The following is a 25,027-nucleotide window of genomic DNA, read 5'->3' as shown; positions in this document are numbered from 1 at the left end:
ACTTGCAGAATATAAATCTTTTGTGTTCTATAAGCCTCCATTTTAAAATAAAAATAACTTCAAACATATCCTAAGTCATGAAAGCAGGGACATGAAGAAATATTTGTACACCCATGTTTATAGAAACATTATTCACTATATCCAAAAGGTGGAAGCAAACCAAGTAGCCAGTGATGGATGAATGGGTGAGGAAAAGTGTGGTACATATTTATAGAGTGGTCCCCCCATCCAAGGTTTTGCTTTCTGTGGTTTCAGTTACCTGTGGCACAGTACAATAAGATATTTTGAGAAAGAGAGAGACCACATTTGTATCACTCGTGTCATAATATATTGTTATAATTGTTCTATTTTATGATTATTGTTGTTGATCTCTTACTGTGCTTAATTTATAAATTAAACGTTATACATATGTATGTATGTATAGGAAAAAACACAGTAATCAGGTTCAGTGCTATTGGTGATTTCAGGCATCCATTGGGGGTCTTGGAACATATCCCCTAAGGATAAGGAGGGACCACTGTATAATGAATATTATTCAACCTTAAGAAGGAAGAAAATTGACCCATGTTGCAGCATGGTTGAGGCTTGAAGACATTATGCTAGATGAAATAAGCACAAAAATACAAATACTGTATGATCCCACTCCTATGAGGTCCTTCCAGTAGTCAAAATCAGAGACAGAAAGAAAAATGGTGGTTGCCAGGCATTAGAGGAAAGATAAATGGGGGGATATTGACTAACGGGTAAAGAGTTTCAGTTTTGCAAGAAAAAAAAGTTCTGTGGAAGGATGGTGGTGACATTTGCACAACCATGTGAATGTACATAATGACACTGAACTGAATGTTAAGATGGTTAAAATGGAAATTTTTATGTTATGTATATTTTACCATAGTTTAAAAAGATAACTAAAAATGTGTGTTCTAATTCATGTGAGATTCTCAAAAGAGGCTATATCTAAAAGACAGATTCATGTTTCATGTTCCATGAAGCTTAGAGATTGGAGTAAGAGACTGACGAAACATGACAAGTGAACGCATCTGAAAACAACGAAGTTTCACACAAATGTACGGATTTTATTGACAAGTGATATTTTCTTACAGTAATAAATATAATGCAATCTTCTTAAGAGTCAGGTTGGAGTTAGGAAGGCAGTGTACCCTTCATGGGAACAGTCAGACTGGTGGTACCATCTTCTTCAGAACTGCATCTAAGAGGGAACCTGTGTGCTGGCTGGGAATCACACAGCTGTGGGAAACAACTGCATCAGCCCCAAGGCTTCCCTCCAGACCTAAAGGTGATTCATGGCCCCTGGTTAATATCACCCTAGGTTCTCCCCTGTCCCAGTTTTAACATAATATATCATAAAAATAGCTAGTGCCATAAAAAGTCAACATTTCAAATATAAAAATTATTTTATACAAATATAATTCATAATTATTCTTTTAAAATACAGCATTGTTACATATGTTTGAAACATTATTAAAATAAATATTTCGTAGAGAAAAAATTTTGCTTCACAAAATTATAAAACAGAAGCATATAAAACTAATTCATGATTGGTGCTTCTTCAGGGTGTGTCTCATTCTCTCTTAGTGTAGGCAGCATGAAGTACATACATCTAGCCTGAAAACATACCACCATCACCCTATATATCTAAATGCTTGGAATTCATGTGTATCTACCCACAGTGCCCATGGCCTATCTACTTACACATCCTCTACTTGGAGCTTCTGTGGGAAGAAGGGCTTTCCTGTGGCAATTTGCACTAACATACTTTTCCAGTCAACCTCTAGTTCAGAGGTCTGTGAGCTTGTCACTTTCTGGAGTTTGGGAAAAGGCATATTAACTTCTTCATCAAGGGAACCATCCTGTCCCCTGTGTAAGACTGTAACAGCCCTTTTCCCAGGTAAGGAAAGTATTGTGATTATCTGAAATATCGAGATTGTTGGTAGACCTGGACAATACTAACCCTGATTTCCAGGATCTGGAAGTTCTCTTTCCTGACTGCTCACTAGATGTTGGATGGGCCATATTTTGATGTGCAGTCTTGTGGTTCCTGCAGTATTCTAATACTTGCTTGGAAATGAGATAGTTGGAATGCTTAGCAAACAATATAGTTGTGTTTCTAAACATCATGGGGAGAAGAAAGAAAAAGGAATACAAGCTTATATAAACCACCTAAGTTTCCAGTTATCATTATTTAATCATAACCCTAAGAAGTATGATTTCAGTTCTTCTCCAACACTACAAATTAATGAGTTTCACTAGACAATAAGTTGATCAACTAGGCTGATTGACATTTATAGCTGTCTTTCCAATTACTAACACATGGCAAGGGTTTTCAGGAAAATCTGGCTTGCAAAACACAATTGGTAAATCTTCAAGGATTTGAAGTACCTTTCACACAATTTGACCATTGCCACGAAGCTATTTATCCAGACCCATATCAGTGTCCTCAATTCCTCTTACCAAAATGTTTCTTTTTTAAAAAAACGTAATTCATCCTTGTTTTCTGAGGCAGAGGTGACTGTTCTACAAGCTCCAATTCCATGAGGTGACTGTCCCACGAGCTCCAATTCCATGAGCAAATGTCTCATGTCAACATTTAGGCTGCTCTCTAAAGCCTTGTATCTTGCACCTCTTCTTCTGTCTCCTCTTTCAGAGCAGCAATTTGGGGCTGAGTCTTGCACTTGCTTGAGTTCCGGTGGGGAAAGAGCTTCACCCTGTCGGAGGGGCTGATGGCTTGCCGGAAGAGGCTCCTCTCATTCAGCAGTTTCTGGATGGAATCATACTGCCGCACTTTGTTCTCTTCTATGACCTAGGGAAATGGCTGTTAGTGAGATCTGGGACAGAAGGCAGGTCAGACTACAGCAGGGACAGAAACTGGCACAGGCTCAAAGGAAAATAAAAGTCAAAGAATGCAATGTCCAGAGCCTTGCATTTTGAACAATCAGGTATATCACATTTAACTGCTGTGTCCTTTTGCTCTAAGGAGGTTCTACCATCTGTGAAATTAGCTGTGATTTTCTATTCAGCAGCTGGAAGATTCTTCAGGGAGGTTTAGTGGAACTGAAGGTGCTTTGAAAACAAAATATTAGGTCCCTTATATATTACCTTAAAAATGAGTGTAAGTCTACAGCACCATAAAGAGTTGAACTTCTTCAACAGTGATCTGAAGCTTAAGAATTCCAGACTAGTCAGGATGTCCCTGAGTTTAATATACCTCCTTGGCTTGTTCAAGTTGAGCAAATCCAAGATCAGACAATAGAGGACTTTACTTAGATTCTTGAACTTGTCCATGGCAGGGCAAGAGGTTGTGAGTCTGTCCCCCTAATTTGTTACTTCAAGCTTAGTGATAATCATGGTAATAACAAGCCTTCAGCAAGGAAACCATTTACTTCCAGGAGGCTCAAAAGCCTGAACAGAAATGACGTGATACATCATCCTCAACTTCCTTGTGACTAAACCATAGAGAATTTGTAAACATCACTTGAAAGAATCTGTGACAGTTTTATTTTGTTTTAATAAAGACAGATGGGGCCTCACTATGTTGCCTGGACTGATCTTGAATTCCTGGCCTCAAGTAATCCTCCTACCTCAGCCTCCCAAAGTGTTGTGATTACAGACGTAAGCCACTGTGCCTGGCCCTGTGACAGTTTTTTAAGAACAGTGAGAAGGTGGTTGAGAAAGGTACTACCTGAACCCAAATCATGGCTAGAAAAATGAAATGTGCCTCTCAACTTTGTCATTAATACCATAAATTAGACTGCAAGACAACTAGGCCTGTCCCAGACCACATCCATGGGAGATTTAGTTATTGAAAGAATCATAAGGACCTTTTTAAAAATCTTAAACAGTGGAGTATTTTGTATGGCTTGGTCCCCAAATAAAGGGCTCAAAAATTATATATATCCTATTTATAAATATAACTTAGTAATATGCTGCCATTTTAGATTTACTGTATTTCAACCTCACCACATGGCTCAGATCAAAGTGAAAAACTTGTGCGGCTATTTTGAGTAAAGCTGGATGGCTGTATGACACATATTTTTGAAAAGAACTTGTACATTGTTACAGTTTGCAGGAACTATCACACCTGAGATTGTTATCAAGCATTACAAGGGAAACAAGATCTTAAGTAAAGTTATAAAGACTCACCAAAAATTGTTGGCATTCCAGCATTGCTTCTATCCTGTGTTCACAGAGGATTACTGTGCAGTCAGCAAATGCTTGTTTTAGAGTTCTTCTAATTATCTGGTATGTTCTAGAAAAGAAAGAAAATACTATACATAATATCACAGAACAGTAATTATCTGTATTTACTATTACTAATAGTAATTATGTCTATTGTTCTATTAATTTATCTCTTTAAATTACTTCTTTCTTTAAGTTCTTTTCCCATAATGTTGATATAGAGTTAGCCACAATCAGCTTTTCAACCATGGGGTAGATTCTAAGTATCCACAAATAAACAGGACAAATATTTCGAAGAAACTTTTATAAATGAGTGTATTTTTCATTATGTAGATTCACCAGTACTTCTTTATTTGGGGCTATAAACATGCTTATGGTGTAAATGGGATACAAAGGCAAATCATAAGGATCAGATTACGCCCATGTATTTAAAAGTTTCATCATGTATTGACAAGGGGGAAGACTTTGTATGAAACTAAAAACTATCTTCAGAAGAAAACACAAGACTCTTAGATAAGGAAATGAGCATTTATGCTCATTTCCACTGGGCAATTATTTCATTTCCTGGGGGAGGCCCCCACTCACAGACATGATAGCCTAATAGAAATATGTGTTACCATGAAGCAGGCATAATGATTATGTTCCTATTGTGCTATTAAGTAACAGAACTTCTGAAACTCACACTGGATCCAAATGAGCACTGGGTTCATCAAGCAGCAAGATCTTCGCCTTACTGAGAACAGATCTAGCCAAACACATCAACTGCTTGTGGCCATGGCTTAGGACACAGCCCCCATCCACAAGGACAAAGTCAAGCTTCCCAGGAAACTGTTCTATCACAGATCTGAGCCCAACCTGCAGTTAGAGAAGGTAGTTCAGATACCACAGAGTTAAAAACACTCAAGCGGTCGACATTCTAAAAATAAACACGGGAGTTCTGAAAGCTTATGTTTTTCATACCAATCCCTCTGGCCCCACTACCTGCCACCATTTGAATTTGATTGAGCAAAAGTCTATTTATTACCTTGACAAGTCTAAAGAATCAGTCTATAACTTGTTTTATCTTTGTACTTCATTCATTAGGAAACTTTCAATGAGTGCCTATTATGTGCCACGTATCCCAAAAGGTAGTAAGGAAACAATACGTGGTACATGGTTCTTGTGAGGCTCAGGGTTTATAAAGGTGTACCTAAATTATTCCAACACAACTGAATGCATGCTGGAAAAGATAATATGTATACATCGCAGGTATGCCCTCTAGTATGACATCCTATGTAGACAGAAGATAGAATGCAGCATAAAGGATGGAGGTATGATATCATCCTTGGTGCTACGTCCCATCTTCTACTCTGTCATGATTGAGGACAAAAGATAGCATAAAATAATCAACTGTGGGGTTTTTTAAATTACATATGGAAGATTGCTATTCATCTTTTGAAATCATAAAAACTAACTGTAACAAATAGATAAAAATATGAAGTAAAAAATACTGGCATTAAAATAGTGGCATAACACTAGGACATATAAAGCCTCTTAGATATTGGGGGAGAAAATGAGGGCTGTATTAGGGTCAATGACTTTTTTTTAAGCTAGACAGTAAAAGTAAAGTTTGAAAATGCAAATGAGATATAGAAACCCATTCTATCAAAATATGACAGTTATTGAAGTATTGGATTTATCGATTATTCGAATAAATGTGCATTAAATGTTTATTTTTGGCAAGTACTCCTGAGTGTATGAAGGCCAAAGAGATATACAGATGATTGTCTCCTGCCCTTGAGAAGTCTAGAATTTAGTATCAGGAGGTAAGATGGGCTCCCACCTGACTGTAATGGAGAATGAGACAATGGCCTCAGAAAGAATCTTTTGATTTCAGAGTTAAAATCAGAAATGGTCCAAAACACTGTGTTTGTTCATAAAAAATTAACTGTGTGTCCATCATCTTACCAGGAGATTTTAAGCCTCTTTGATATGGGGTAGAATATGAAAGTTGTGTTAGGACTAATGACTTGTTTTTTTAAGCTGGATAGGAAACAAACAAAACACATTTGAAAGTATATTGCACATGATACTCCTTTCCTTGGTTGGTTTTTCATTAAAGTAATCTCACCTTGTGGAAATTAATTAAAGTTTGAGAAGAGTTTCTGGTATGGTAGGAAATGTAAGCACATTTATTCGACAAGGGGGGCTACTCTGATGTATCCCCGAAGACTCGAACATAAAACTTAGAAATACAGGTGCTGAGAATTTGAATAAAGGGCATTGGGCAGGGAGTTAGAGGACCTGTGTCTTTCTTTGTGCCTTCAACGTTTTTTATTGTTTCAGTCTATGAAGCTAAGCTGCTATGGTCTATCTTTTTTAAAAAAACAAAAACAAAATCCCTCCCTTGTTTCTAGGTTCTCCTTTAGCTATCATTCAACATCCGCCTATTTAGTCATCTAGAAATCTCAAGAAATTAATGTGCATCTGTCGTCTCTACTGCTTCACACCACAAGAATTTTTCTTTCTTAAAACATCTACTCCTTGGCTTAAGAGAAACCACACACTCTATGGCCATTTCTTCCTATTGTCATGTGTGAACAACTCTCCCTCTTCCTGCCCCCTTGAATATTAGTCTTTGTCATTTCCAACTCTCCAGACTCTCCTCTGAGATCCCAGTCATTTTCAGGGAATTGAGGACCACCTATAAGCTAATAATTTTCAAATCTTTATCTTGATCCCTAGACTTCTTCCAATTACTTTTTAAATCATTTTCCTTCTTACCAACTCTATTACAGTGACCCCAGTCTGGGTCATCATCATCTCTTAGGCATCATCCTACAAATCTCAATTAGTCAAATTGTGAGTGCACCATACAAACACCCCAGGGATCTTCCAAAGATGTAGGTTTGACCATATCACTTCTGTTTTAAATCCTATGGTAGTTCTCCTCCTGGTGGAATAAAATCTAAGGTCTCTCACCTGGTATATGAGGCATCCAAATGGAGCCCTCTTCACTCTTATTCCCAGCGGCACCAAACATCTTGTAGTTCCCTAAACACCTTGATACTCTCAAGTGATGCCATTGCTAAGCCTGACATATCCTTCTGAATATCCCTGATCATCTCCTAAGGCATTCAACCAGGTACCTAGTGATAGTAGAATTTGTGCAAGTTTCCCTCGTTAGACTGTAAGCTTCTTGAGGGTAAAAACGTGCTCTTCAGCTCTGTGTTCCTAATGCCAGTCCTGGGTAACTGTCAACCTCAACAATTCATTCATTTATCAAATAGGTACTGAGCTCCTAGAATGTGGGTGGCCGAACAAAACAGAGTTTTGATGAATCATAAATGAATCAAAACTTAAGGATGAATGAATGAGCACTGGCTTAAGCTCTGCCATTGTAAAATGTTATCTAAGACATATCACTTTGCACGTGAGTATTTAAGATGCTATAAATTTCCCACAAAATCAAATTATAAAATTAAAAGTTCCCTAACACTGACAGAAATGATAGTACTTTAGATCAATCAGCAGTATTTGAGGTTTTGTTTTGTTTTTTTTTTCCAGTCAAATTAACCAGCAAGAAAAGGTCTGGCTAAAGACTGGAGCTCTAGAGTCAAACACAATCAGCTTTGAATCTGTCCTCTTCGGCTCATTTGCTGATGATATCAGGTGCATTATTTTAAGTCTCATTTATCTCATATGTAAAAAAATGGAGAAAATAATAATATTGATGTCAAAGGGTTGTTACGAGGATTACCAGAGATAATTTGTGGAAAGCGGCTCCCACAGAGTATGGCACATGGTAAGTACAGTAATTATTAGTATTATTGGAGCCTGGGCAACTCCAAGGACATGGGCTCGGTAACTGAAACACTACCTTTGTGTGACAACAGCTTTGTAAAAATTTTCCTTCACAAGTTGCCTTGGGAATTAAATTAGCAGGAAGTACTGCAATACTGTGAAGTTAGTGATGGCCATAGTAACAGGGTGGAGATTTTGGTCAGAATGCAGTACGCTCCCTCTAGATTCACACTAGTTATACACTGATTTCCTAAGGCCATACTAGGAAAGCTGTTTGACTGTCTTAGACTTTGCACTTGTGGCAAAGAGCGGAGCAAAGTATGTTTTTCCCCAGATGAAATTCTTTATTAGAAGTAAATAATTACATAAATTTATATATAACTGTCAATATTTAGAGAATAGAATTTTTAAAATGAATGACACTAAGACTGACCAATGCAGGGGATATTTTGCAATATTCCTATCTCACTGTTTCATTCACTATGAAGTATAGTAAAAAGCTTTCTAGAATCATCTTCATTACAGAAAAGTCAACATAGTTAATAAAACTTAAAATTGAAGTCAGTAAACATTTAAGAAATTTATTAAGTGCCTATTTTCTGCCAGACATGGTAATAGGCTTTGGTGAGATAATGGAAAGCAAGATAGATTAGTAATTGTTTTTGAAAAGTACAAAGTTATTGTTACCAATCATATGTGCTGATAAGAATTCTCCTACGGATCTTTCGGATGTAAATGACTGCTTAGTCATGTATTCCTTCAACTGGCTCTTAATGAGAGTTTATTAAATTCTAGGTACTCTGACAGACCCAAGATTCAAAGATGAGTAACAGGAGCCTCTGCCTTAAAGGAAATTATGGTCCAAAAAGGGAGAAAAATAGTAAGTGGAAAATTACTGTTCAAAGAGATAAGCACTATGGGCAAAAAACAAACAAACAGGAAATTGCTAGAGATCATCTGATTTAGTGATCTGATTTATTAAGGATAAAGGCAGCAGAATCCTTTATCCTTTAAATATGTATATATATGCACACACATACTCACACATGTATATTCCCAATATAATCTTTCTTTTCTTTCTTTTTTTTTCTTTCTTTCTCTTCTTTCTTTTCTTTCTTTTTTTTTTTTTTTTTTTTTTTTTTGAGACAGAATCTTGCTCTATTGCCCAGGCTAGAGTGCAGTGATGCGATGTGGGCTCACTGCACCCTCCGCCTCCCAGGTTCAAGCAATTCTCCTGCCTCGGCCTCCTGAGTAGCTGGGATTACAGTGCCTGCCACCATGCCCAGCTAATTTTTGTATTTTAGTGGAGACGGGATTTCTACATGTTGGCCAGGCTGGTCTTGAACTCCTGATCTCAGGTGATCCACCCGCCTTGGCCTCCCAAAGTGCTAGGATTACAAGTGTGAGCCACTGAGTCCAGTCCCCAATATAATCTTGTTAACACTATCATTAGAAACCATTTTTCAATAAATTAAAAAAAAATATGTATAAACTTTAGCTCAGTCCTGTCCAAACCAAGAAGACTTCAAAATTACTGGAATCTAAAGTTTTCTAATTATTTTCATTACAACCTAGCATTAAAAATAAATAAATAAAAACATCAACAGTTTGTAGATATAAAGAACTTTAAGAAAAATAACTTGACAGCTTCATGCTAATGAGCTAGTAAGTAGTATGTACTTCCCAAACTGCTGTGAAAAAAGAAGAAATTTTGTTTTGTAACATGTTAAACTAAAAAAAAAAAGTCTAAGAGTTTGTAAAGGATTCAAAATGTTGACTTTTGCTATTGCCGTACTCTGGAATGTTATTATGGAGCAAGAGTTTGCCCTTGTGACAGAGAAACATGAAAAAAAAATCATAAAAGTGAATTGCAGTTTTACTGAATAATCCGTAAGTGACAGTTATAAAAATAGACACAGTCAACTCCTTTTAATACTCTGTTTGCTACTCTGTAGATTTTTCAGGGTAAATTTTCAACTTACGAGGCCACTATTGCTGCTATTTAGCTTGTTTTCTAAAATACCTTACTATCAATGAGTAAGGATGGAAACTATTTTATAAGTAATTGAAAAAGCAAACAATTACCCAAAAAGCTTTTATTCCAAAATCAACAGACATTGTACTTAGATTACAGACAACCCTGAGATAGCCCACAGGGGTGATGAAGCTCTGTTCCCGCATCTGCCAGCTGTCCCAGTCGAGGCCCTCAGACATCTCAAGGCTCTGAGTCCTCATTTTAAAGTGAGGATGGTAATACCTGCTGTGTATCAATCATAAGGCTGTTTCCATGATTTATTACATATGAAATGAAAGAACGCCTTATTCATTCAACTGATATTTACTGAATACCATCTGTGTGTGCAAGACTACTCTAGGCACTGGAAATACCACAATGAATAGGATAGAATCCCTGACCTCCAGGAACTTCCACTCCAGTAGGGGACATGGACAAGTTAAAAAGTAAATCTCCAGCCAGAGTGAGAAATGCTAAGAAAGGGGTGGAGTTATAGGGTACACCTAAGAAACTGAGACCTGGAGTGTCGAGGCAGATTTTTGGAAAGAAGTGATGTGTAAGGAGAGGCCTGAAAGATGGTAGAAGCAGGCAGTGAAGGGCTGGGGAGTTTCCCAGGTGGAGAACAGCATGTGAACAAAAAAGCCTCTGCAGAACAGAAAGCACATGTGCTTTAGAGAACCAAAGAACATCAGTATAACTGAATCATGGAAAGTAAGGGGAAGTTGGGCAGTGAGTGTAGAAAGCCAAACAAAGATGAAATCATGAAGGACCTGGTAAGCTACCTTAAGCAGTGTGGACTTAGTCCAGAAGGCATTAAGGAGCCATATGAAGGGAAGAAACAAGTGATCAGATGTGGGGTTTGGAGAGATCACCAGAGCTGCAAAGAGCAGAATGAACTGTTGGGGGTCAGTGAGGGAAATGAGCCAGGAAGCTATTTCAGAAATTCATGCAAGTGTTAACAGTGGTGTCAGGTGGAAATGAAGGAAAGTGAATATATTCCAGATACTCCTGAGGGACAGCATTGACAGGATGTGGCATGTGGGTACCCGTGGAGGAACTTGAGAGTGAAAGACGAGTCCCAGGTCTTGGCTTTGGGAAACTGGAGGGTGGGATGTCATTCAGTGGAATTAGGAACACAGGACAGGTATGTGGTGGGGCAGGGAAGGAACACAATCATAGACATAAGGTGCTTTTCATATGCTGAGATATCAGATGGAAAGCTCTGGGAACAGGCAGATATGGAGGTCATCAAAATAGAGATATTAGTTAAAGCCAAAAGGACACATGAAATTTCCCAGGGAAATTAAGTAAAGTGAGACAAGAACTAGGATTCTGTCAAACACCATTTAAAGGATGACCAAGTAAAGTCCAGATTAAAAAAAACATGGTTATAGTTACTTTTACTTGGTACCTATATTTGCCTGGCACTGCGCTGGGCCCATTTTACATGTAAACTTGAAAAGTCACAACAATCCTACCAATTTATTGGGCCACAATGCCAGAAGTCTATTTGTTTTTCTCTCGGGATTCAGTTTCTTTTAAAATTCTCTTTTGTCTACACAGCTGGTAATTTCAGTTTGGCACCAATCTTGGAGAGAAGCTGTCTGAGCCTAAGCTGTTTTGGGATGGGTAAATTAAACTATCCAACTTCTAGGTCTTAGAAACTCTCTTTCCTTCCCTTGGTCTTGCTTTAAATTCCCCCATCAAATGACAGGGCAGAGTGCCATGGTAAAGGTCTGGACCCAGGAAATAAGGAAAAAGGAGGCTGTCTGGACCAGCTTTGGTTCTAAGCCTTCCAGCTAGTAACTAGGCACAAGTCCTCATGGCTTCATGAGATGTAGTCCAGATCAGCAAGGATAAGATTCTACACTGGAGTTGGAAGCCAAGTCCAAGCTAGAAATAAAGCATTTCTTGGCCTGGAATTGTCACTGTATATATTTTTAATTTCCATTTGGGATAATGGAGAATTATGTAGGAGGTGCTGTTGGGATAAGATTCAGGTGTTTGGCTATTTGTCATTATTCTGTTCATTTACCACTAGAGATACTAGTCATGGCAAGGACACAGAGAGGACTAAGTGAGATGACATACATCCTGGTTTGCCCTGGAAAGTCCTGCTTTACACTGTTGTCATAATGTCCTCTTCCAGCTTAGTATCTGACATGCCCAAAAATGTCCTGTTTGGGCAAATTATATTATCAACTGTATTAGACTAAAGCCTAGGCCTCGTGACTTTGAAACCCAAATGCCTTTTCTGCTTCTCTAGGCTGATACTTGCTTATTTGTATGCTGCTAGCAGGCTTCCTCATCAAAAACCTATCACTACTACTCAAAAAAGCACACTACTACTCAACAAAAACTCCGCACTACTACTCAAAGTGCTCATGACATTAAAGTTAGACTAACATCATCATCTTTGTGAATAGTGAATTATTAAGAAGGAGAACAGTAAAAATATAAATCTAAATATGAACTGATTAAATAAAAATCTAAACAGGTAAAAGTTTTGCATTATATTAGTATTTAAAATCGTAACCACAGGCGCTAAGATTTTAGATTATACTTATGATCCTGCTTTCCTGTAAATTTTATTTTGATTTGGCAATACTTGCAGATTTCATAAAGGCTAATGTCTTCCCTCCCAAGTTTCTCTCCCATTGCATTGTGTTCCTATAGTGCATTCTCTGAAGTCACATCAAAGATCTTAAAATGTGTCACTTGCAATTTAGTTAATGTTTTCTTTAAAGCCCCTGTGTTTGTTGGGTAATAAGGAAACTTTGATAATGAAAACGGTTAATCTAAGTACATTTTATTAGGGGCATGTTAAGGTTGGGCACTCAACGGGTAAGTGTTTAACACTCACAGGCATTTCAAAGCTCCTGGCAAGGTTCACTGTGAAGGGAGGCAGAAAAGGGAAGAACATTTGGGATAAACAGAAATTGGGCTACAAGGACCAAAAGTGCTAATAGTGGAATACAGTTGTTCTCTAAGAAGACCTTTGAGGCTGAACATTTTAGGTCCCCTGATCCTATTCTGCTTCTGCCACAATCCAGACCTTTGGACTTAAGTTTAATAAAACAAAATAATTTATGTTCCCCTTTTCTTTAATATAATGCCTATATTTTTAAAATTATAAGTTTATAGCTAGAGTATTCTGTTAAAGAAACCGAGAATTTCTCCAGCTCTTCTCCCCACCAAATTCCTCTGTATAATGCCCTCAATTATAATGAACCACCTGTTGGATAAACATAAGGTGTTATTTAGAAAATTTTATTCCATTTTAGTTAATATATTTCCTATATAATGTCCTAATGCTTCGAAGGATGGCATATGCCTCATCTAGGTCATGTGGTATTTTGCCTGGCAGTGCTCACAGCCACATACCCAAAGGCAGACGATTCCTGGCAACTTCCAAAGAAAACTATAGTCATTTGCAGGTGCTCTAGAATGAGCATCACTCTTTTGTGCTAAACCTATGTTTCCCAGAGAAGTATATCAAGTCAAACCAAAGCCTCCTTCTTGTAGTGGAGAACTTCAGAACTCAGATAGGGAGTAGATGAGAAGGTGTGGAGAGATGATACCTTATACTGGGAATAATCCCAGTGTAGTGGAGTTGCCTGGGTCTCTTCTAATTCATGTTTCATTGATGCACATTGATTACGGAAGGACAAAGTAGTGCTATCTATGGGTTTGCTATAAACTGAACTCTTCTGTCCCCCTGCCAAAGTCATATATTGAAATCCTAACTTCAAAGATGATGGTATTAGGAGGTGGGGCCTTTGGGAGGTTATTTAGGTCATGAGGGCTCTACCCTAAACCCATGATTTGGATTAGTGCCCTTATAAAAGACATCCCAGAGAGCTAGCCTGCCCACTCTTCTGCCATGTAACAACACAGTGAGAACACAGACATCTGTGAGGAAGCAGGCCTTCACCAGACACAAAATCTGCTGGCACCAGATTTTGAACTTCCCAGCCTCCAGAACTGTGGAAAATAAATTTTACTGTTGTTTATAAGACATCTGGTCTATGGTATTTTGTTGTAGCAGCCCTAATGGACTAAGACAGAATATTGGTACTAGGATCTGGGTACTGCTGTAACAAATACTCAATGTGGAAGCAGCTTTGGAACCAGGTAATAAGTAGAGACTGGAAGAGTTTTCAGGTACATGCTAGGAAAAGCCTACATTGCTGTGAATGGACAGTTAAAGGCAATTCTGGTGAGGGCTGCGGAGAGGAGAGCTGTAGAGAAAGCTACTGTCTTCTTACCGAATACCTAAGTGGTCATGAGCAGAATATTTGCAAAAATATGGATGGTAAAGGCCCAATCTGATGGGTTTTCAGATGGAAATGAGGAACACGTTATTGGGCAATGGAGGAAAAGCTATCCTTGTTATAAAATGTCAAAGAACTTGGCTGAGTTGTTTGTGTCCTAGGGTTTTGTGGAAGGCAGAACATGAAAGCAGTGAAATCGAATATTTGACTGAGGAAATATCCAAGCAAAGCTGAAGGAGCACCTTAGTTATTCTTGACTGCTCATAGTAAAATTCAAAATGAGAAATGACTTTAAAATGGAATTATTGATCAAAAGGGAAGCAGAACTTCAAAATTTGGAAAATTCTCAGCCTATCCATATTGTGAAAGATGAGAAAGCCTTCTCAGGAGAGAATACAAAGGTTGTGGCCAAATTTGATAAGGAGATTACTATGGACTAGCCATCTCAACAGAAACTAGGTGCTATGCATTAAGACAGTGGGGATATTAGTCAGCCACCTAAACAGAAGCCAGAATTTATAGTCCAAGACAATGGAAGAATGACTCCAAAGCCATTTAGAGATCTTCCAAACTGCCTTTCCCATCATAGGTTCAGAGTACAGAAGCCTGGGGTGGGGCAGAAAGATTTCAAAGGAGGGGCTACAAGTGCCCCATGCCACCTCACACTGCAGACTTCACATTGCCACCTCATTGCAGACTTTACATTGCCACGTCACACTGCAGTGTTTGCTCCTATATTAGCCCATTTTCACACTGCTATAAAGAGACTAGGTAATTTATAAAGAAAAGAGGTTTAATTGACTCACAGTTCCGCATGGCTGGGTAGGCCTCAGGAAACTTACAATCATGGCAGAAGAGAAAGAGTTATGTCTTACATGGTGACAGGCAAGAGAGAGGGTGTAAGAGCAGGGAAAACTGCCTTATAAAACCATTGGATCTCATGAGAACTCATTCACTATCACATGAACAGCATAGGAAACCACGCCAATGATCCAATTACCTCTCACCAGGTCCCTCCCTCAACACATGGGGATTATGAAAATTATAATTCAAGATAAGATTTGGGTGGGGACACACCCAAACCATATCAGCTCCCCATACTCCATTGCCAAGCATCTCCACCACCCTAGGTGTAGCTCTAGCAGACTCCAGGGCTCATGCACTACTCTCAGCAAAACTGTAGGGGGATGGCTGCCTTCACCTAGATTTCAAGAACTCAGAGAGTCACAGAGCCCAGGTAGAGGGCCAGGGAAGAGGTCATCACATAGCGCCCACAGTAGGGCAATGCCCAGTGGAGCTATGAAGGCGGGGCCACCTATGCAATCCCAGACCAGTAGAACCGCCAGGCATGCAATTGCACACTCAGGGAGCCATAGGTGTGGGATTGGAGCACAGACCTGCCACAAAGAATGAGACACTCAAATCCATGAGGATAGAGCCTCCACCCCAGGGTGTCCAGAGGTGAGACACCACTCCAGTAAGCCTGGAGAGTAAAACAAAACAAATTATTCTCGAGCCTTAAAGTCTTAGACTTATAGAGACTTGTCACTCCTTTTTTCTTTTCTATTTCTCTTTTTTGAAATGGGACTGTCTAGCCTGTGTCTGTTTCACCATTTTATTTTGAAAGCACATAATAGGTTTGATTTCACAGTTTCATAGTTGGAGAGCAATCTGCCTAAAAATGAATCACACCTTATGTCCCACTCTACCTGATTTAGCTGTTTGTGCTGATTTAGATGATATTTAGATGAAACCTTGAACTTCAGCCTTGTAAGTTGATGCTGGAACAAGTTAAGACTTTGGGGGCTATTGGGATGGAATGAATGTATTTTGCATGTGAAGAAGACATGAACTTTGGAAGCCAGGAGTGAAATGCTATGGTCTAAATATTTGTGTCCCCCCACCCCCTCAAATTCATATGTTAAAATCCTAACCCCCAAGGTGATAGTATTAGAATGTGGGACATGTGGGAGTTGATTAGGTCATGAGCACAAAGCCCTCATGATGGGATTAGTGCCATTGTAAAAAAGACCCCAGAGAGGTCTTGCCCCTTCCATTACATGAGGACACAGCAAGAAGGCACCATCAATGAACCAGGAAGTATGATCTCACCAGACAACAAACCTGCTGGCACCTTGACCTTTGACTTCTCAGCCTCCAAAGATTGCTTATAAGCAGCTCAGTCTTTGGTATTTTATTTTAACAGCCTAAATGGACCAAGATAGGGCCTGATAGTTGGAGCCTTACTACTGAGGAGAGAAGTAGGTCCAGTCAAAAGTACCTGTTGCTCCAGGTATGTTAGGGTACTCCATTTTAAAGCTGTGCACAGAAATACACACACACAAAGTGTGTAGAATGATCTCAGCCATATCAACCATTTGTGTTGGTATGAGTTACCTCTTTCGAAATCATTTCAGTTACAGGTAGGTCCAGTCAAAAGTACCTGTTGCTCCAGGTATGTTAGGGTACTCCATTTTAAAGTTGTGCACACACATACACGCACACAAAGGTGTAGAATGATGTCAGTTATATCAACCATTTGTGTTGATATGAGTTACCCCTTTCAAAATCATTTCAGTTAGCAGCCTTACCTCATCTGCAACTTTCCATATTTCTTGATCACTCCACTGTTCATAGGGATCCAAGTTTTTTCTAAATGTTCCAGAAAAGATAAATACTTTCTATATCAATAAAGAAAAGAAGAAAAAAGTATGAATAACCTATATATCTTTTTATTTTTCCCTTATTGTATTGTAGAATGTGAAAAATATTTCAAAATAAGAAACACCCGTGTACTTACCATCCAGTTCTCTCAAATTTTAATATTTTATCATGTCTGCTTTGTATCATACTTTTAAGAAACAAATATTACAGCAATATTTGGAGTCCCTCGTGAACATTTTTCTAATCCCAATGTCTTTAGAATAAATAAATTGAGATAATTGTTAATTGTAGAATATTAAAAAATTTTATTCCTAGTAAGATTCCTTATTACAAGCAAATGTAATATAAAATTTAAAAGTAAAAAAAAAAAAACTGTAAGTTTATGAGTTATAATTAACTTGGTAGAACAAATTCCTAGTTTGTTAATGTATTTCTTTGGATTTCTCTGATAAGCCTAGCTTCCTAAGGGATTTTGAAATTTCTTTAACTTATGCTTATTCAAATACACATGTTTATCTCATCTATAAACCAAGGCAAAACTCTACTTATCTGATCAGACAGGCACAAGAGAGAGCCTCAACTTAGAAATCAGTGGAAAAGCAGAAGTCAAATATTTGCTTAACTGAATGCATGTTCCTGGTAAGGAACAAAATGACAATCTAATTCCCTGCATGGAGCATTGCACAGCTATCACTCTGAGACATCTACTTACCAGATCACCGTCTGCTTAGGTCTACCTATATTATTTTAAAATGTCTTAAAAGAAAATCACTGTCTCATTGGGGAATGCCCATGCAATAACAATAATAATATTTAGTTCTCTGTGCATAGGGGTGAATTGAAAATAATATTTTTGATATCAACATTTAGAATAATTTTTTTATCCTTTTTTCTTTTGCCTTTGGTTAATAACATCCATTAAGGGGAATTAAGAATGAAATTTCTTGAAGTGTAGTTTTTACCAATTGCCTTGAAATGAGAATATTCAGTGGCCATCTGGTCCACAAGGAACCACATAAGGCAAGTCAATCCCCAATTAATGGTGTCTGTGTCTCTCAGGCAGGAGAGTATCCTCAGCAAGGCAGCCAAGTTTACTGAGGGTCATGTTAGAAACGTCATACCCTGGGGCATACCTTATGACTTAAAGAAAAAGTTGTTGTCACATGTCTCAGGGACTCTCTAGAGAGGTCAGCTAGGAACCCTATGCTGATATTTCTCAACCTACATCAAAATCACCTTCCTGAAAGGTACCTACATTGCTTTACAGAGGTGAATATAAGAGATAAGCATATGACTCATAGGATCATAAGATATGTGATGGATATGTTTGTGTATCCACCTCCAAACTTCTATATAAATAAAAGTAATGGCTGAATAAACTGAAGAGAGTAGACAAAGGTCATTATTGGAGAATTCTGAAAAACTAAAGAGAATTAAACAAGAAGCAGTGCTGAGAACTTGAGTCAGTTCATTATTTAAGCAATTGGATTTATTTAGTATATAAAGTTAAAAAGCCTTGCTGATAGAATTTTGCCATTTGCTGTTTTTTATATATTTTTCATTTTATATTGTGGTTCTTTAAATAAAAGGTTTCTAGCATTATAGAAAAGAACAGGAAATGATAATTTTAAGGGTTAACCAAGTATCAATGTATTACCTGCTACAGAAAAGTTATCTCCACCAAAAGGATGGGACCCATAGCTCCCATTTATGGCAGACTTACTATGAACCATGTCCTGGGACAGGCTCATTCTATATGTTATCTCTTTCAATCTTCATGTCAACCTCATGAGGTAAATCCTATTATGTACATGAAGAATCAGCAGGTTGGAGAAAGTGACTTGTCCAAGGTCATTTAGTAGGAGATAGTAGGAGCTGGAATTCAAACACAGGAGTGTTTGTCTCTAAACCTGTGCCTCTCATCACCACAGCAAAATGGCTCAAGTCCTTGTGGACCATGTTTTCCTTCCTATTTAAAGCTCAGGAAAGATTAAAGGTTGGGCAGCAGCAGTCTGATGGATGCATAAAGAGTCCATCAGTGCTCAGCAGCATATTCTTTATTTAGACAATTATCCATCCCTCTGGTCACAGGCTCAGTTCCTGGAGAGACTAGCTTCCTCTTCCTATGCAGGACCTGAGTTGAAGGGTTTTATATGGGCTACAGCTTCATTATAACTTTCAAGGAGACTTAACACATTCAATGGAAGCACACAAACTGAAATGAAATAATGGCATTATCATGGAGGACTGCGGGAGGATGGTGGGGGGAAGGCCAAAAATGTTACAGCATCAACACAGACACAGAGTTATGAAAGGCAATGTGGCTTGCAAAGATGTTGTAGTAATGCAGTTCTGGCCTGGAAGGTATGTCTACAAACAGGAACCGAGCCTCTTTGATCCTCCATGTTTTATGAAATGGGTGCTACCTTTCTTCTCAAAGCTACTCTACCCCTAGGCCTTATCATCTCAGTGTATGGTACCTTCATTTCCTCAATCCAGAAACTTGGGAGTCATTCATGACTTATCTTTCTCCCTGATCTTCCCAAATAAAATTAATTATCAGTCCTATCTGGAGCAAGGCAAGAGCCTCCTAATTAATTTCTTTCCTTTCACTCTTGCATCTCTTCCCATCCATTCTCATTCAGCAATCAAAGCAATTCACTACAACAGAAATTAGAACATCTCATTGACCTTTTAACAAACCTTCAAAGGTTTTCCACTACACTCAGGCCTTTAAGATGGCCTACATGACCCTACATGTTTTAGCCCCTCCTACTTCTCTGACTCACTTAGTGCCCTTCTCCACTCTCTTCCCTTTCTTCCTGCCACCACACTGGCTTTCCTTCACTCCCTCAGCTTCTTCACACATTGGATTCCCCTTGCCTGGGAATCTCATTCCCTACCTTCTTTCCATGGACAACTGCCTTATTTAGGTTTCAAATTAAATATCACTTCCTCAGGGGTATCTTTCCTGATCCTCCACACCAAATAAGGTCTCCCAACATATGGTCTCATAATACTCATACTCTGCTTTCATAGCTTATAGTGAGTATTAAGATTATACATGCATTTGTGAACATTTTGTTTTTAACATCCATCTCTCCTACTAGACCATAACTGCTGTGTACCCTGTCCTTAGCAAAAGCTGTGTTCGTAATATAGTCTCAATCAATTCTGCCCAAATAAATAAATGGACTCATATGAAAATATAGGAAGTAAAATACAAAAACATCAAACTCAGAGTTCAGCACATGCTGTTTTTCTTCTTTCTGAAAGAATAGCTATTACAACCTAGTATTTTGTTTTAGCTCAGAAAAAAAATATATATACACACATACACACTATATATATGTACAGATATATGTATGTATGTATACACACATGTATATATACACACAGATATGTATATAGATATATACATACATATATATACATGTATATATCTATCTAGATGTGTATAGAGATATACATATATATCTACTGCCATATATATAATATGCACACCCATATATATATACACACACACACACCATGTATAATTCTATTAAAATGTGGCCAAATATTTATAGTATCACAGTCTTTAAAGAAATAATACTAACAACCCATTAAAATTTTTATCGTTCTCTATAATTGCTTGGGAAATGGTAGGTCTAACTTTTATTCATAATACTATAGTCTAAAAGTTTATATAAAATACCTATCGAAGTATATTGATATATATTAATTTTAGCTAAAATAGATATATATTCAACATTATGAAGAAAGAAAGCTGTTGGTTGAAATTAGACATCCCAAAGTTTTAAGTGTGGTGAATTTGATACCATTCAGAAATTCTGTAACTCTTTTGTCTACAGTTTACTGTCTAGTGTTAGGTACTGAAGTAAGTACTCTAATTGAAAAAGAAAAATTAACTGAACAAACTGGTTCAGTTAGAATTCAATTTCATACAATTAGGCATTTCATTCCTGTATTACAAATAGTACCTGGCACTCTCTTGCTTCCAGGGGTGCCAGTGGGTGTCTTAGTTCTGTTTTATAAACTGTTTGAACTTTCCACAAACTCATCTCTAAATTTGAAAGGTCTTTGGAGGTCACCCAGGTCCTTTCCTCTGGTTTACAAATGAAACAGTCAAGGCCCTGAGAAGTTAAGTGGTTTGCCCAATGTGGTACACTCAGACTGATTTTGCAGCAAAAAATATACCTGAAACTATCAATCACACAATGGCCCTTTATCTCTCTTTTAAGAAACTTCACCAATAGGAAAGTTAGGATGTGCAAATATCTGATATTTATTTAACGCCATATATGTCATAAAGAGCACTTGAGACCCAGAGAAAAATAAGAGCACCATTACTCACCCTGTGACAAACCTTTTTACTACAGCTTGAGTCCTCAACTCAACTCAGTGGTAACAGATGAGCCTATATGGAGGTCTCAGGGTTGCTCATGTATATTTCACTGCAATAGGCATTATGCTTTAGCATTGGATGTCAAACAAAAAACAATAAAGCAGTTTGGCTAGTGTGGTGACTGGATGTAATATAAATTACATAAGTGGGAAGTGTGACTGTTTCTCTTTAAGCATACAGTGCTGTTTGACTTTGGCTCAGAATGGAAATCTATCTATCTATCTATCTATCTATCTATCTATCTATCTATCTATCTATCTATCTATCTATAGTAGGTAGGTAGGTAAATAATGTGTATATATATGTGTGTGTGTATGTGTATATATATATTTATTTAATGCCATACACACACACACACACACACACACATACACACACACACTCCATGTATAGTTCTATCAAAATGTGGCCCAAATGCTTATAAATATCACAGTGGTTTGGATCTCCCTTTTTGACAATGTCTGCAACATTTTCGTATAAATTGAATCTGTATACTAAAAATCTGTTCAGTGTGAACAAATCAAGATCCTAAATTTATGTTAGAGAATGTTTAAAAATAAGTATTGGCCAGGCACTGTTACTCATGTCTGAATTCTCAGTGCTTTGGGAGGCCAAGGCAGGAGGATCACCTGAGGCCAGGAGTTTAAGACCAGCCTGTACAACATAGTAAGACCCAGTCTGAATTAGCTGGTGGTATGGTTTGGATCTGTGTTTCCACCCAAATCTCATGTTGAATTGTAATTCCCAATGTTGGAGGCGGGCCTGGTGGGAGGTGACTGGATCATGGGGGTGGATTTCTCATGAATGGTGTAGCACCATCCTCTTGGTGCTGTTCTCATGATAGCGATTCAGTTCTCATGAGATCTGCTCATTTCAAAGTGTGTGGCACCTCCTCCCTCACTCTCTCTTGCTCCTGATTCGTCATGTAACATGCCTGCTCCCTATGTGCCTTCCGTTAAAAGGTCAATGAAATGTTCTAATTTCTGTTGTAGTGAATTGCTTTGATTGCTGAAAGTTTGTCACCTTTCAAACTTGTAACTGAAGATTTAGAAATACATTTTAAAATATTTTTTTCTGTTTTTTATGAATTAAGTGCATAATTGATTGAAAACTTCCTGGCCGGGCGCGGTGGCTCAAGCCTGTAATCCCAGCACTGTGGGAGGCCGAGACGGGCGGATCACGAGGTCAGGAGATCGAGACCATTCTGGCTAATATGGTGAAACCCCGTCTCTACTAAAAATAACAAAAAAAAACTAGCCGGGCGAGGTGGTGGGCGCCTGTAGTCCCAGCTACTCGGGAGGCTGAGGCAGGAGAATGGCGTAAACCCGGGAGGCGGAGCTTGCAGTGAGCTGAGATCCGGCCACTGCACTCCAGCCTGGGCGACAAAGCGAGACTCTGTCTCAAAAAAAAAAAAAAAAAAGAAAACTTCCTGAGGTCTCCTCAGAAGCAGATGCTGCTATGCTTCCTGCACAGCCTGAAGAACCATGAGCCAATTACATTTATTTTCTTCATAAATTACCCAGTTTCCAGTATTTCTTTATAGCAATGAAAGGATGGACTAATACAGTTGGGCATGTTAGTGCGGGCCTATAATCTACCTACCCAAGAGACTGAGGTGGGAGGATCACTGGAGCCCAGGAGTTCAAGGTAACACACTCAAGCCTAGGTGACAGTGCAAGACTCTGTCTCCGAAAAAGTGTTGCTTTGTTTTCAAGAATATGTATTAGTTAGAACAAAAGTAGCTATAAATAGATGAATAAAATATTCCTCAGTCAAAAATATTTAAGGTTTATAACAAATACAGAATAATTTTGTAATATTTACATATCTTTGCATATAAATGATTGCATGTAAGATATCCAAATTATTGTTTCCTCTAAAATTACTTAATGCCTTACAACCTTTTTATACTACATCTTTTTAGTATATACTTTTTCAGAGATAGCATAAAAGAAAATACTTTCCTGGTCTGACCAAATAATCAAAAATTTCACATTTTTAGGCTCAGAAGAATAAAATTACATCATACCTACTTCTATACAAATTATTTTTCTCTCCTCCCTTGAATTCAGTACTCCACCCCTACTGTCCTCATTTTACTCCAGACTCATCACTTCATAGCTGGAGAGCTTCCTAGCTCATGTCCCTGCTTCTCCTGCCACCTACACCCCATGCCGCAAGCAGCAGCAGGGTCCTCCACCACCCTTTCACCAGTCTCTTCCTCACTCAAAAAGGCCCAACCCGTTCCTCGTGAAGCCATGTTGGCACTTGTCAAGTATTAACTTCTTTTTCCTAATACTCCCTAACTTGTGACCTCCTCTGACCTTTTGCCCCTCAACTTTTTCTAGTTCCCATCTTAGTACTTGTCCATAATCTCCCTGCCTGGCATCCTGGAATACCCTCTCAACATCCTCATGCCCCCAACCATTCTAAAATCTACAAGCTTTATGACCCTTTATGAACCACTTTAATTATCACTTTCTTTGGGAAACTATATTCTTTTGTTCACTTCTATGATACATACCTCCAATAAAGTACTAAGATGGGGACATTATTTCTTGTGCTCAAGGAACTGTAAATAATAATAACAACCACAACACAGCATATTGTACTTACTCTGTGCCAGGGAGTAGTACTAGTTATTAACTCATTTAATCCTCACAAAAACACAATGAATTAGTTACTGCCATTACACTCATTTTACAGAAAATAAAACAGATGCACAGATAAATCAAGATTACATAGACTAAAATTCAGATACTGATGGAACCACAATCTCTCGTTAAAGAAATCAAGCATTTAGTGATTCAGCACAAAACAACGCATATTGAATTCTTATCAAGCAAGCTATTGTGTTATGCACTCTATAAGGGACAGAAAAATTAGTAAAAAAAATCTATGTTTTATCTAGCATTTCTATTACATTCTTTTATCAACTCTGCTTTAATCGTTGATGATTTTGTGTTTAAACCTTGCTTTCTTAACTAGGATACCTGCAAGTATTTACATTGCTAAGTGGAAATTAAACAAATACAAGGATTACTCTAATATAAGATATATTAGAAGTGCCAGGTTTATAAACAACGCTCTAAATCCCATGTGGGACTGGAATGTGGGGGTGGAATGTTGGGATTAGTCAAAAACACCAAATTCACACAACATGAATGTTGCTTTGAAAAGTCTAATTTGTGTGACTCATAACAGAGCGACATAAGGGAAAAGATGAGGAAGGCATTGCAGTGGGAGGAGAAAAAAAGAAAGGATCACTGATGTGGGGGAGTAGCAACAACAGGGCTTGGGAGCTGGCCTTTCCTAATTACCCGCATCACATTCGCTAACTAGCCCATGCCTTGACCCATGACTCTATTTAATCACCTATATTTAATTCATCGTTTTGGTTAAACCCTTTCTTCCTTGATCTCTGACTTACGACAATGAGTGTAATTTTGAACTTTTCATTTGAAGCTCATAGGTTGGATTGGGACCTCACTGTGACATTTCAAGGACAAGTGCTATCTATACCTTTTATATAACCACAGAAGCTATCAGACTTATAATGTGAAGCATGTAGGAGTTTAATAATTAATTATTAAGTTGTTAATTATTATAAAATGAGTGAGAACTGCTACACTGCTGAATCGTCATTCACATCTACAAACACATGTTTTGGTCCCATTTGATATGTCCCAG

The 25,027-nt window shown here is 38.0% G+C and overlaps 1 protein-coding gene across 6 annotated transcripts in view; it reads right to left on the bottom strand.

The window, feature by feature from the left end:
• Positions 1-1,052: 1,052 nt before the first annotated feature.
• The window catches only part of CFTR (CF transmembrane conductance regulator), a 183,359-nt gene continuing 159,384 nt past the window's right edge, over positions 1,053-25,027 (bottom strand). For 4 of the 6 annotated variants that reach the window (XM_077994446.1, XM_077994448.1, XM_077994447.1 and 1 more), the window contains 4 exons: positions 16,857-16,946; positions 4,877-5,049; positions 4,159-4,264; positions 1,053-2,818 (listed from right to left, as the gene is read on the bottom strand). In XM_077994446.1, the coding sequence (XP_077850572.1) occupies positions 2,618-2,818; positions 4,159-4,264; positions 4,877-5,049; positions 16,857-16,946 (570 nt within the window). In that variant the 3' untranslated portion in view covers positions 1,053-2,617. 6 annotated transcript variants of the gene reach the window in all.

This window comes from Macaca mulatta, chromosome 3 (assembly GCF_049350105.2).
Source record: "Macaca mulatta isolate MMU2019108-1 chromosome 3, T2T-MMU8v2.0, whole genome shotgun sequence".
NCBI classification, from domain to species: Eukaryota; Metazoa; Chordata; class Mammalia; order Primates; family Cercopithecidae; genus Macaca; species Macaca mulatta.
The sequence above is the reverse complement of the archived record's forward strand: the minus strand, read 5'-3'. Positions and strand labels throughout refer to the sequence as shown.